The sequence below is a fragment of the Pyrgilauda ruficollis genome, unplaced genomic scaffold (genome assembly GCF_017590135.1).
Source record: "Pyrgilauda ruficollis isolate IOZ18807 unplaced genomic scaffold, ASM1759013v1 scaffold4, whole genome shotgun sequence".
Lineage (NCBI taxonomy): Eukaryota > Metazoa > Chordata > Aves > Passeriformes > Passeridae > Pyrgilauda > Pyrgilauda ruficollis.
Window position 1 is genome coordinate 14,133,098 of NW_024525489.1, and position 15,040 is coordinate 14,148,137.

The following is a 15,040-nucleotide window of genomic DNA, read 5'->3' on the forward strand; positions in this document are numbered from 1 at the left end:
ATCATTTTATGTCGCTTAGCAGCAGATTTCAAAGGGCTCTTTCACAGCAGAATAAAAGTTGATCTGTTGAGGAGCTTCTCCGCTATCTTGGAAGGATATGTTTTGCCAAGGCTTTGGATTTTAATGGTAGAACAATTTTTGTGGCCTGGGTGTATCAGTTGCTTTACACGGACTGCATAAACTGCTTTGGGACTCCAATGAAATGAATTTGGACAATGCCCATCTGGAGGATTTTTATTGTTTTTTTCCATTTGCCAGCTGTAAATAAGGCAGCAGCCTTGCCTGGCTGCTGCCAGGCTGCCCCTTCCCAGACTTGGGATCAGCATTCCTCTGGTCTTTGCAGAAAACACAAAATCAGATTTTTGTTTATTGTCCACAAATTACGTAACAGTCCCCACAGAAAATATTTGGTAATGATAAGTAGTCTTTGTATATCCTCATTACTCTGACCTTTAAAAATACTGTTATTTACTGGTGCATTCAGCCACAGATGTTCAGAAATTAACATTCCCAAGTCATGATAAGAATTTTCCTCAATCATCATTTCTGTTAGCAGGATGAGGAACATCACTCCACAGTAATTGTATTCTGATCACAGTCTTATCCATGGTACAAGCTGGGTACACAATGTTAATGACATTATTGAGAACAGAAATCCAGACATTACCAGTACCTCTCTGAAGACTCCCTGCAGAACTTGACATGACTTTCACAAGGAGACTGAAATACAGCAAGGGGGAATGGGAAGAGCAGAGGCAAACCCCCAGCAGTGACACTCTCAGGCACATGGTGTGACTCTCTGCTGTGCAGGACCAGGAGTTGTACTCAATGATCCTTGAGGGTCCCTTCCAGTTCAGCTGATTCTGCGATTCTGTGATCTTTTCTGCTCCACTTCCCAGACTACCAGCTGTCCCTCAGCTGTATGGCTGCCCTATAGGTATGGAGAGCAATCCCTCCCTGCTGCAGTGTGATAACTGAAATTCCATCCAAAGAGTACAACAGCCTTTCTATCCCTCCCTCTGGGCTCTTGCAGTGTGCTGCTGCTGGTGGGAGAGATGGCAGCTCCAGGGCTTCGTTACACATCACCTGGGTGTCCCCAAGGGACAGAACAGGGAGGATCAGGCCAGACCTCTTCTCGACCTGTTTTATCATGGGATTCTCAGCACCACAAGGAGACACAGGAACAGGAAGACAGCACTAGAAATACTTCATTAAAAGGAGCTTCATTAAGGGTAAATAGGCAAGAACTGCTCAGAGCAGTGCACAGGGCCTGGGGGACGGGAACTGCTAATTTTCTCATCAGACACCCTTCTCTATTACTGTCTCCTGGCTCTTGCTCTGAAAGTCAAGTGGAATTGTCAAGAGGGATCACCTGTGATTTAAAGTACAGTTTTCCTTCAAGACTTATGTAAATTTGCCACCTTCCTATTTGGAGCCTCTGGGACTGGGAATCAGAGCTGCTGAATTGGAGGGGCGGAGGAAGAAATCACTGCTCTTTCCTCATCTTGTCAGCCCCACTAGACCAGCCCTTAACTGAAACAGAGATGGGAGAGCAGGCTCCTTAGCTGGTACCTTAGGGAGCAGGTAATGGGACCAGCAAGTGGTGCCTGCCCCACCCCAAGAGATGGAGGGGAACTTAAGGCATAGAAGAGGCTGGATGATTATTCTCTTCCTCCTGTCCTGGGGGCAAGGAAATTAGAAGAGATTGTGGTCTGTCCTGATTTAGTTATCTTTAGAGTTAAAATGAACTCGGGCAGGATGCTTCAGCCCTGCCCTCTTACCATAAACCCCATCAGAATTTGGTTAACAAGGAGCTGAAGCATCTGAGACTGCTGAAAAGCTTGTTGTGTGTATGCATTTCTGTGTGTGCCTGTCTCAGTGGCTATATAGAGATATATTTAAAAGAAGGTTAATTGGTCTCCTGGGAACTATAAAGAACCTGTTGTTAGGTTCCTCGGTGTGAGCAGTGACTGTATGAAGCCTAATTACTAGACCTGAGTTATTCTTTTATATGGGGGAAGGGAATCTCTAAGGTTCTTATTAAAACCTACAAAAAATCTAAAAAACTATGGAGTTAGAATTGATTTGTCCATGTTGATCAGAAGTGCAGAGCAAATAAAAACATTGAGCTTTCCCCAGGAAATATTAACAGGGATGACATAGGCCTGGCTTACACATCACTGCTGTGGGGATAAACAGAAACCATTGTGCTAAATGGCAAGAATTGCAGACCACAGACTTTCAGATAAAGTGCACTCCTTTTGCTTAGGGCAAGAAAAATTCACGCTTCGATGTTCTTGTAGGGTGTCCTTTATAAAAGAGCCATAACAAATCTATTTTCAGGCTAATTAAATTTGCAAAAAAGGAAAAGAGTTTTGTTTGGAAAAATGTACATTGAAAGGAAAGAGAAAATAATAATAGAATAAAAGAGAAAAGGAAAAGAGGAACTCTATCATGGCTTTGGTCTAAAATAAAGAAAAGCACTTGCTTTGGATTTTTTGACAATTCTTTAGATGTTGTTGAAGCTCCATGGGTGGAAACAAAACTTTGTCTATTTGGAGGAGGTACAGCATAGACGTGAGCAGCTCACAGCTCTCTGGCACTCAGTTGTGGAGGAACTCTCAGAGCAATACCTGCAGTTATGACAACTACAATGATGCCATTCCCACCCGTGCCACCCACAGCCAGCCATGGCAGGGCTGTAACACAGACACTGCCATGTTGCTACACCTCTGACATCAATCTGGCCATATTCATGTGAGGCAGAGTTACTGAAAGAGTCATAGCCAGTTTCTTTTCTTTTCTTTTCTCTTTTCTCTTTTCTTTTCTTTTCTTTTCTTTTCTTTTCTTTTCTTTTCTTTTCTTTTCTTTTTTTTTCTCTCCTCTCCTCTCCTCTCCTCTCCTCTCCTCTCCTCTCCTCTCCTTTTTTTCTCTTTTCATTATTTTCCAAGGATCAACAAAAAGGAAACTCAAATATGGACGTCTAACCCTGTCTGATTTCCCAAGGTCAGACACAATTTCTGGTGCAGCAGAGAAGCCACGCCAGAACTCCATGTCAATAATTGTAAGACCTTCCTCCTTCTTCTTGTCTTATGGGAGGTTTAATTCTGATTCAGGAAAAAAATCCTCATAATTGGCACAACCTCTGTGAAAAATGGAACTCTGTTCATTAAGAGCTTTGCAGTGGCCAGGGACTGCTTGAAGTATACTGTGTGGGGAAATAGCCTCTGTATTTCATAAACATGCTCTGTAAAAAAATAACAAGTCTAAGAAAAGCTCACTTAAAAACCTAGCTATCAGGGAAGAGGGTTACAATGAGAAGCAGAAAAAAGGCTGAGCAGTGGGAGAGTTTTCTTGGCATAAACCCATGCACAACAGACTTCACACACAGGTTGATAGAGTCAAAGAGGTCAAAGCTCTAAAAAATCTGGTTTACTGCATTTTCTCTCGCTGCTTTTTTTTTTTTTTTTTTTTTTTACTTTCTACTACCTCATGTATGCACTGCATAATAGACTGTTTTCCAAGGTCTCAGAGAGTTTTTATTTCCAGCTTCTGGTCAGCACCCTTGAGGGGCATGGATACAGAGAATTATGCCATTCTTAAAGAAATAACAGAGTTTAGAGAGCTTTTTTTTTGTTTAAGACAAATGTTCTGTTCAACTGTAATCAGTTATTCTTAGCAAAACTGTATCATTCCCCAAGTTTTTTTCCCTGTGTTCTGCTACTGCTTTTCTTCCAAACACACAGTGCGATTCTGCTCCCTCTGAGTGCAATCTAACATTGTTTTTACTGGAGTAATTTAAGGGAGAGTGACAAAACACAAGTAACGCAGAATGCATTCCTAAAACTTGAGGTGAACTCAAGTAACCACTGCTTTCCAAAAGGCATCAGAAAAGCCTCCAACCTGTGGGAAGCAAGCAGCAAACCTGCCAGCATTACAGATAATGTTGCAGTCTGCCTCTTTCTGACTTTAGCATCTTTATCTTACCACTAATACCAGCACCTGAGAAATTTGACAGATATTATTCATGAAAACTGAAACATGATGTCTGTGCAAAGATAATATTACTTGATTTGAAATGAGTGCTTATCTAAAGTTGCCTCCTCCCTGGCACCCTTGCTTGCTGCCACACTTTCAAATGATGCATTCAGGTAAATCCTTCCACAATCACAGACCAGCATTCTCTGCAGAAAACAGACTGGAGCAGGACCACCAGGAGAAAAAAATTTGCCCACACCAATCTTCCCTGCAGCACTGCTGGTGGTGTTAGTGCATGGGAATCTCCAAGGGAAATTGCTCAGTAAACGACTGGAAACAACCAGAAAATGTGACTCTTGCCTTGACCAAGCTGAAAGAAGTTTTGCATCAACAGTAATTAATGTAAAGCATGGGTTATGCCCCCGTACTGAGGATCCTGGTGCCCATTCAGTTTCTTGCATTGAGCATTGTGGCTGTGGATGGATTTCCAACAGCTCTGCTGACACTCCACAGCCAACAGCACGCTCCTTCTCTGTTTCCCATCAGGCTGTCATTGAACTGTTTCCTTTGTACCTTATCTCTAAGTGTCTTCTCAGAGAAGAAGAGAGAAGGCCCCAGCACAGGTAGAGGTTTCAGCTTGCTGTAAAGTAGTTGTTCTCATACAACAGCAGGTGACTCTGCCTATCCTGAGCTCCTTCCTTGGACTGTTGAGGTGCACTTGTAGCAGAAGCCCCAGCAAACAGTGCTGCAGTTCATACCTGCAGATGTGTCTGCATGCATGAGGGCTTCTGGGCTGTCTCCCAGGATATGCTGCACAAACTAGTGCATCACCTGACCTTAGATTCTGAAGTCCCCTCCATTTGCAAATCTTAGTACCAGATATGTAAATACAAGATAACATAAGCATGATCTTTACACAAAAATCATGCAAATTCCAATATGCATGTGCCTATTTAAAACCAGAAAATAAGCTTTGAAGACTGGTTGTCCATCAGTACTTTGTCAGAATTCCCAATAAATGCAAAGGTCTGACCTTTTCCCCCAGACAATTTCCTTTTTATAATAGCAGGAAGACCCAGCCAAGCAGTGAATTTCTGTGAGGATTACTGCACTTCTTGGGTGGCTGATATGACCTGGCCTCTGGCAGCAAGCCATGCTAGGTACTCCAGAAATGCACTGCATTTCAGAGGTTATTGCCTGCACATTACTGCCGGGCAAGTGAACGCTCCAAACGCTGGAACAAATTCAAACGTCTTGAAAGGAGATATCTTCCTCAGCCCTGGCATTTGTGTGCCATGGCTGTAAATTACACCCAGAATGTTCATTTTCTTTTTAAATGTGTTCTCATCTTGTAATAATTAATGGTGTCAGGTTACTGGTGTGAAAAAAGCCTGACTTTACAACAACGATGGATTAATGAAGTAACAGTCATGGCTGGAGTAGCAGCAATAAATTGTTAGAGGAGTGACACACCTGAAGCAATACTTTCAAAGGCCTTAAATTATTTAAGTTTCAATGTCCCTCATAAATATTGGCTTTTGTTAATATTTGTTTCTGTGTTAAAAATGGAAGTAAACAGCTCTGGCAAGAACAAGTCTCTTGCTGATGAGCATGGGGAAATAGTGTGCCCGTGCTTTCCAAGACATCCTTGTCTTCCCCAGGGATGATGTGTTCATCTGTAGGTCTCTGGGCTTCTCTTTTTGGGGATGTGACATTCAAACCCCACAGACTCAGAAAGGTCTAGAAGCCATAGCACTGAGCTCACAGGTCCAAACATCTGTTTTTAAAACTGTTATGAAGTGAGAAACTCTTGAAGATGGCAAAATGGGGAAAAGCAGAGTAAGCAATTTCCACCTATGATAAAATTTTTTATTTAATCCATTTTAGTATTCAATATGATAAGGTATGAAATGAAAGAAGAAGACAGACAAAGCCCTGCAGATCTATTGGGAGGGAAGAAAATCCCATATAAAACAATAGGAAACTTATTTGATGTCAAAAAGCACTGGATCAGGCTTTCGGAAACCATACCAAAGGGCAAGGTAAAGGGAAAAAAGTATATTCTCTTAATTTATAAGAGTCTGACAAGAGGTTCCTAATTGCTGGCATAAATAGATGCCAGCAATTCATAAAAGTCATAAAAAAATGACTGTTGATATCAGTGGAATTAGATCACTTTGTAACTGATGAAGACTCTGTATGCATTTTGCCAATACTTACAAGCAAATAATTAGGTTTTTAGTTATTGTCAATAAGACTGATGATTGATGACACAAAAAACCCTCTGAAAATTACAGGAAATCTGCCAAACATCCACTCAATTAAGACCATACAGCAAAACTAATATTAAACCTTTTTGTAAAGCAAATAGGACCTATAGAAAAGACACTAAAACCATTGAGAACCTTCACAATTAAATAAAAAACATCTTCTTTGTCCTTAAATATTTTGTTTTCCAGACTAGAGATTATCTTCACTGTATTCTCATCGTGGCCTCATACTCTTCCTTTATGTCCATCAAGACTTTCATCAGGCTGTGATCTGTCCCATGGGTCACCTTCATAATATTATAGGCCTACAGGAAAGAACAAAAAGGGACATGTTAGTCATTGTGCAGACCATACAAAGGGGCTGGACCCTGGAGCAGGGTGGGGTGCAAGAACTGGTCCTCAAGTGGCTGGCACCTGGGGACTTGAATGCATGGCATGGCTGAAATAGGAGTGAAGCATCCTAAAGTGCATGGTGATTTGTCCCTGACAAAGAAGGAGGCATTGACACATTATTCCTAGGGGTTAAACCCCACAAGTATGTTGCACAACTGAGTGTATGCAACAGCAGAGAGAGATAATTTTGCACTGAGACAATAAGGCTGTTTCAAGATTGGTCAACTACAATACCCAAGGTTTTGATATATTATTTAAAAGATGACTGTGATGTTCATGAAAGTCCTGTAAAAATAGAAATGGATTAATGCTTAACCCATGGAATAAAGAACCTTAACTCTATCAGAAGCAACAATACATAGCATCAAAAAAATGAGTACCTTAATTGTTTCACTAAAAGGCATGCAGGGGAATGGGTCTTTGCTGCTTTTGCCAGGGACTATTTTCTCTATGTTTGTCATCTTCCACTGCTGGGCTAATTTATGCTTGCTGATATTACCTGTAGAGTTGCTGATTTCCTGCCACATGTATGTCTGCAATGCTCTTTGCCCAGGTCTTGTTTAGATCATCACTTTTCATATGGCATTTCTGATTCTTCCTCTATTAAATTCCTCCTGCAAGGAGGGAAGTCCTAGATGGAAGCTGATTCAGCACTTCTGAAGACAGAACAAAGGAGCTAGTAGTGTACTGGCAGGAGAAAAGATCAGAGATTTTTCATCATCCTGAACTGAAGAATTGCAAAAAACTAGATGCAGCCTATGTTTCAAAGGGCTCCCTGTCCAGTAGCTGACAAAATTCAGCTAAGTTTGCTTTGAATTGCAGCATTTCTTCTTGGGGAAGAAATGTTGAGGAAGAGGCCTCATTTAAATTGGATAGACAAAAGTAAATATATACTTTTGTGGAATGAATGAAAGCCTACTTCCAAATTATGAAGACTGGCAGGCATATGGAAATTCCAGCAGAGTTTATTTTTGCATCAAATTTGCTAATTCTTAAAAGAGGGAGGCAGCACAAGATTGAAAGAACAAGTTGAAATATCAGTCAAAACAAATCATAGTGAGTAAGGAGCTCTAAAAACTGTGTAAATTTTTGAAGCATACTGAAAAACTGCTAAATGATACTACTAAATGATGAAATTTACACAGTTAAAAAGAAAGATGGAAAAACTTTCATTGCTTTTAGAAATAGCAAAGAAATGTGAAACAAAATCAGAAATACGAAATTTTTGTAACATGCAGCTGCACCCAGACTAATTAGAAGGGGACAGGATCAGCCTAGAGCAAAGTGGCTGGGTGAACTGGCCCTGGATCCTGACATATTGGTGCACAGTGCTTGCATGCCCTGTCCCAGAAAGCTGACGGATTTATTGTGAATGATGTATGCTAAGAGCTGTGCATCTGGATACATCTGAGTGACAGTCCTGGGGCAGTTGACCTGGATCTTCAGCCCCACTACAGAACAGAAGTTAGGCTCATAGTGATGGACTTGGACCCTGACACCCTGAGATGTACAGCTAGAGATGCCTATATAGATATACCTCCATTAAAAACCAATAATCTTTAATATAAAACCTAATATTGAGTTAATGCTACCATTGCTGCCTTTCTCCCACTTTCAACATTTTCTTTCCACTTCTTTCATAAATATGGCAGACAAAAGCACTCAGTCTTTATCCTTTTGTTTCCTTGGAGGAAATAATTTTTATGCAATGTACCATCTCATGCACTGCTGTACGAGTCAGAACCAGCTGCATCAAAGTTAGAACAGCAATGACTTGAGTAATCCCTAAATTCAACTGGTATTAGGCTATGTAGCTGTTTTGGCAAAGGTCAATGCAAAAAGGAATAATTTCAGCTCCAGTGCAATGAATAGTTTTACTGGACAGAAGCAGGAGCACATGGGCTCTCTGCCCACTGCCCTGCTCTCAATCCCACAGCTCACCAGCAGAGCTGAGGCTGAGCGGATTCGTGTCGTCTGTGTGGTCTCCCTCCCAGCTAAATGAGAAAATCTAATTATGAAAAGCTACAATGGCAACACAGGCCATGGTGTCATCAGTCACATCCTGAAGAATATAAACCCCATTAGAGCAGAGGTAGGGTTGCTGCTCCATGAATGTAAACGAGGAGCAGTGCATGTGTTTGTGCCTGATTTGTTCAGGGATGGGAAAGGATGCCCATGGCCATGGCTGCGGGACCATGGGCAGGTGCAGGATGGCCCAGCTCTGTCACAGGGAAAGCAGGAAGCAAATGGCCACGTGCCAGAGTGGCAGGAAGTGTAGGCTAGTATTTCAGAGGGAGTATGTGCGGCTTTCCATCTCTCTTGATTGAAGTGTACAGGTTGTTAAAGCAGGCACAGGAATACTATCAATGACAGCTGGTAAACAGCTCAGTGTTTGACGCAAACACCTAGAGAAGGGATTTCTTCAGTGTTCCTATGAGACCTGGGAAGGATTTTACCCCAATTCCTCTGCTTTTTGCCTCCACAACAGGCAATTCTATAAGAAGGGAAGTCGTACAGTACCTGTTGTAGATGTTCATGAGACAAGACAGCTGTACCCATCAGCTCATGGGGGACAAAAGTACTCCCATGACCATGCCATGTCAGGCACTTCAAACTGTTTTTCAGATTGGGCTCCAGTTCCTGTCTTTTGCTGACAAAAGCTTTCCAGATTTATAACTCAATCTGTCCTCCATTAGATCTTTCATATATTTGTATAAAATTTAAAAATAATATGTTGGTTGTAAAATACTACCTTCAGTTTTCATTCCAGAGGAGTATTGCCTCTCTGTAAAATTACTATTTCAAAATCTAGCAAATAAGATTCTGCAGGGCCTAATATAAGTTTAGGGGGTGATTTCTTTCTAATGGGCCCTCCACATTATTTAAGCCTTCTTCAGGGGAGCAGGGCAGAGATCTAAACCCATAGGGCTGTAAGAGCAGGTGGTTAGGATAGTGATTCATTTTTTTTGTGGCACAGAGAGCAGCAGTGAGGGCTGGGCTGCAGAGCCAAGTGAGATCTACTGGTCTTAACAGACCATGTGTCTGCTGCAGAGAGGCTGTCAATCCCCAGCAGCTCTGAGGCTGTGCCTGATTAAACAGGATTTATATGTGAGGTGAATTCCACTCAGATCTCAATTCCTCTGCACCTTCCATATCCTTCTTCCTAATGCCACAGTGAAATTAGTCTGACGAGGGTTCCAACAGGGTGCTGCTATTCAGTGTCAGAGTGTATTAAGAAGAGTAATGAAGCAGAGAAGGTAATCGACTTTCTGCTCTGAGCATGTGGCATGCTCTGTTGACACATCTAACCACAAAGGAGCAAATTGTGTTCTCATATAACTTTAGGACATTATCTGAGTAATATTAGGAATCACATCCTTTAGTCACAACAAACCGGGAATTATGTCTTCCTCTAATTTGTTCCGGTATAGAAAGCAAGGAAGTGAATCAGTTGCAGAGCTCATCTGAAGAAGTTACATGGAGAAACAGGATGACAAGAAGTTCTTCCTCCTCTCAGCTGCGCTCCCAGGGAGTGGGAGTTCAGTCTCGCCTTGTCCCACACTTGGGTGAAAAAGGGGAGGCTGAATAGGGAATAGACAAAGCCACAACAGGATCCTACACCTCAGCTGTAAAGCACTTACTGTGTCCTTGTGGAGCATCAATGACTTGGAGCCTCTGTTAGAGGCTCGCTGAAGTATGACACAGAAGGGCAAGCAGCACCTTAATGTCCCTTTGCAGAGAAAGAGGAGGTCACAGCCTAGAAAAGGTTTCTGTGTTAGGCATTGCTCAGTTTCCAAAGGATCATAGTGTAGCCATCTGGCTTGCAGTGGTCAGCTTCTTCACAAAAAAACACATGAATCCCCATTGCAATGTCCACCTTCACTGACCAGCAGCATTCCTTTGTCTCCAGGGGAATTCGCACCAGTTTAATCTAATGCAGTATCACATTAGAAATGCAATTAGAACAATGCCTGTTGATATTATTGTAGCAGTGTCAATGAAAACAGAAGCTCCTCTGACTGGAGTCTCATTCCATTGATAAAAGGGAAAGTTTGAATGTTTGGAAATTATCAATATTTTGGGGAAAATGCCAGAGGGATTACCTGGCACATGAGAGGTATATGACATACTTCTGAATAATACATAAAAATAGAATTGATTACTCTTCTGTCTGCTTTATAATGATCAGAGTTGGCTATAATTTAAGTAAAATACATCAAGTGAAGATTTAAGTTATACCGAGACTTAGCAAGAGTGGCATCATATTAAATACTAATTTATTACTTCAACATATGAAAAGTATTCAGCTTGCATCATTATTCAGATGTTAAAACCACAGAGATATGGGGGTTGAAGAAAAGGTAAGCACAAAATACTAATACCTAGACAGTCATGACTGATATTATCTTTATAGGGGACCTGGGCAGGAGTGGAAAAGCACCCCTCCCTCACCTCCAGTGGAGACACCCATCCCCTTCTACCCCCCAGCAGTTGCCACAAAGCACTTCATATAGTATGGACATTAATAGAAGGCAATGTAGAGCCAAATTCTTCACTTCTTTCCAACACTGGTGCCACAACTGGGCCTGGTCCTGCCCAGCAGACACAGGCAAGTAGCTGGGCCACGTGGCTTTTGGCAGCACCCAGCAAAGGCAATGAGGAGCTGTGTCAGGAGCTGGAGGTGAGTCAAGGGCCAGGACAGGGAACCACACAGAGCGTGTAGAGTCTTCAGGGCAAGTGATCACAGGACAATCCATAACATAAGGGAATAAGACCTTTCTGAAGGAAACTAGAGGCAGCACATCTTCCAGGGGGTACAAAGCACCCCAGCAGTGATTGAGGGCTTGAGATGGGAGGCAAGATTCTACATCCTGAGGACATGTTGCACATGGAAAGGGATTATTTAATATACTTAAGATGATACTAACAGCAATATAACAGCAAGACAAATAAGAGCCTGAGGTACAAGGAAATGAATATAAAAGTCAGCTCAGGTACAAGAGGGATGGCTTAAAGCTGAAATGTAACTAATAAAGCACAGCTGCAAAACCAGATCAAAGATGATGAATGATAAGAAACATGAGGGATCAAGGGACATGCCTGTTGATTTCAGTGTGGCTCACAATAAAATACATGCGTTAAAGACAAAGTTTTCCAGCCTGAAGTCACAGAACCCAACAAGGAATAAGGAGGGTAGAAACCGCAGCTCTTCTTCTGTTCCTGTACTTTCAGTGCTCTCAGAATCACTTTGCTATAGGAATAAGGAACATATGAAGCACTGAGATAATTTTATCTCTTCAGATCTAATAGCAATTTTTCATTCAGGCACCTCTGAGCTATCAAAATGTAATTAGCTGTGACTGATGCTAGAGAATGTCAGTGCCTGAAATGCTGTGCTGAGCAACAGTGACCCATCACCACACCCAGCTGCAGCCTGGGGAGCACCACGGGTGGAAGAAGTGGTGAGGAGTATTCAAAGGCATGAGGAGGGAATCACACAGAAGTTTTGGGGGAAGCAAGAGAGAGGGATAGAGAAAAAATATTTCACCGTACTGACCTGTTTCAAGGTTTCCAGTGCCTGAGGAACCATGCCTTGACTGTACTGCAGTTTGCCCACTCGCATCAGCTGGACAGCCCTCAGTGGATGGAAGCCAGGATAATACAGTCTGTAGAGGAAAAAGGAGGAAAACATGTCACTGTCAGCTCTCACCTTCACAGTCACTGCCTCTTCGGAGAGCTATTAGGGTGGGACTGCAAAGTCATTGTGAATGTTAATAAGGTACTCAGAGAAAATTAGCTGCAATATTGAGAAGCATGAAATACTGAGGGGAATTATCAAATTATTACTCTCCATCCCAGAGGAATGCCTTTAACGTTATCCTGTTAGAAAGTGACGGGAATGGGATTATTTAATTTGCTACTGTTGGATAATACAATAGCATTTACTGTAGTTAGTGTTGCAAACAGAGGTCCTTGATAATCTCTGGTCTCTGGAGAGGCATAATTTTAAGAGGAAGCTTCATCAGAGAACCCAGTCCTAGATTGTCCAAGATGAAGGAGTGGGATTGCAGTGAAAGCAGGCATGTAACATCATGACCACTGCTTCTGAGGGTTTGTATGCTGCTCCCTATTGCATAAAAAGAACTATTTCTGCACATTCAATGAAACATCTCAGACTTGGCTCATTCATCTACACAAGGTATCTGCTATGATATGAGTATGAGGATACATTCCTGTTCTTAATTAATTTCATAGAAACAGAGGTTCTGTTAAAAAAACCAGAACAATGCTCTCTTTTTCCTAGGAAGTAGATGGAGAGTGGTATCATCATTAATTGCTCTCAAGATGCTCTTGAAATGTTCATGGTGGCTGCTCCACATTTTTAAATTCCACTGACCCTTGGCTCATCATATGTGGATTGTACCCCAGCCCCATGTTCTGGATGTGCAAAACATGATATCTTGAAATAGCAACTTAGGGGCTGCAGAAAGCCATGGATGCAACTTGCCTGGAACTGGCCATCAGGAAACAGGAGGTGAAGGGACACACTTGGAAATTAAGTTAAGTTACTTACAAAAGACCTTATATAGTTTTTTTACTAACTATACAAGAATCATAGAATAGTTAGGGTTGGAAGAGATCTCTGGAGATCATCCAGTCCAACCCTCCCATCAAGGCAGGGTCACCTAGAGCAGCTAACAAAGGAACTCATCCAGGTAGGTTTTGAATGTCTCCAGACGGAGAATTCATGACTTCCCTGGGTGGCCTGTTCCAGTGCTCTGCCAGCTTCAATGGAAAGAAGCTCTTCCTCATGTTTTAGTTTATGGCCATTGCTCCTCATCCTGTCACTGGGTACCACTGAAAACAGTCTGGCACCATCCTCTTGGCACCCTCCTTTGATGGGTTTAAATGCATTAATGAGATCCCCTCTGAGTCTTCTCCAGACTGAACAGGCCCAGCTCCTGCAGTCTCTCCTCATAGGAGATGCTCCAGACCCCCACATTGTCTTTGTGGCCCAATTGGACCCTTTCCAGTAGCCCCTTGTCTTTCTTGTGCTGAGGAGCCCAGAACTGGACACAGCATTCCAGAGGTGGCCTCACCAGGGCTGAATCATCTCTCCCAACCTGCTGGCCACTCTTCCCAATGCTCCCCAGGACACCATTGGCCCTCCTGGCCATAAGGGCACTGCTGGCTCATGGACAACTTGTTATCCACCAGGAACCCCAGGTCCTTCTCCACAGAGCTCTCTCCAGTAGGTCAGTCCCCAGTCTGCGCTGGCACTTGGGGTTTTCCTCCCCACGTGCAGGACCCTGCACTTGCCCCATTGTGCTGCTCTCTGCCCAATTCTCCAGCCTCTCAGGGTCCCACGGAATGGCAGCAGAGCCTTCAGGTGATCGGCCACTCCCCCAGCTTAGTGTCATCACCAAATGGCTGAGGGGCCTTCTGTGCCACAGATAAACAAGTTGGATAAGAACGGGCCGAGTATTGATCCCTGGGGAATGCCAGTGACTACAGACTATGCAAATCAAAGAATAAAAGCCTTAAGCACAGCTCACCAGAGACAAACATCCTACTTGATCAAAGAGCATTTTTTTTGCTCAAGTACACCAGCAGCTGTGCTTGAGCAGTGTCTAAAAATACAAAATGAGTCACAACTTCAGGAAGAATTGCCAATAAGCTTTCCAAAATCTGCTTTTTGAAGAAAATATTCTTTTTGTGTTTATGCCAAACCTATAATCATCAGAGTTCAGGGTAACTGTTAATGAATGATGCCACTGCAGTCAGGAAGACACTTAAATTTGCATGAATATTATTAAATCCATGCTAAGACATTAAATGATGTAAATTGTACAATGTAAGGAATCTTCTGATAAGTCTGCATGTAAATTAATAAGTTATCTTTCTCTGTTATATTTCCCTAATAAAAATGTAAACACAATTAAATGCAAGGAATTGTTTAAATGGCAGCATATCAGGCTGTCCTTATAAATCTCTAATTAAGATGTGTAAACATAATGAAAAATGTTTTCATACCCAAATTCTGCTATTCTACTGATCCCACGCAGTTTCAGTGAAGACATACAGAAATACATGGAAAGCATGCCTGGCAGGATCTCAGCAGCAACAGCTTTTGATCTGCCAAAGCCTCTCATGAAACAGCAGAAGCCAATTCCTCAATGAGAATAATCCATCCTGAATTGCCACAAGCACCTCCTCCTCAGCCCCCTTGTGGGTTGCAGTTCAAAAAGGCTGAAAAGCCAGCAGACAAGAGAGAAGAAAAATGATAGCACTTATCTCAGTCCACTGACCAGTCAGGAACTTCAAGGGTCTGGTCAAACAAACACTAGGAAATTATCAGTAGGTTTATTTTTAGAATTTGTTTCTGGTTATTATATCAA

The 15,040-nt window shown here is 42.3% G+C and overlaps 1 protein-coding gene across 1 annotated transcript in view; it reads right to left on the reverse strand.

Moving 5' to 3' along the window:
* Nucleotides 1–5,851: 5,851 nt before the first annotated feature.
* The window catches only part of SMYD3 (SET and MYND domain containing 3), a 382,091-nt gene continuing 372,902 nt past the window's right edge, over nucleotides 5,852–15,040 (reverse strand). The window contains exons 11-12 of the mRNA XM_041477050.1: nucleotides 12,199–12,307; nucleotides 5,852–6,553 (exon numbers count right to left, since the gene is read on the reverse strand). Coding sequence (XP_041332984.1) covers nucleotides 6,452–6,553; nucleotides 12,199–12,307 — 211 coding nt within the window. The 3' untranslated portion in view covers nucleotides 5,852–6,451. The remainder of the gene's footprint in view (nucleotides 6,554–12,198; nucleotides 12,308–15,040) is intronic.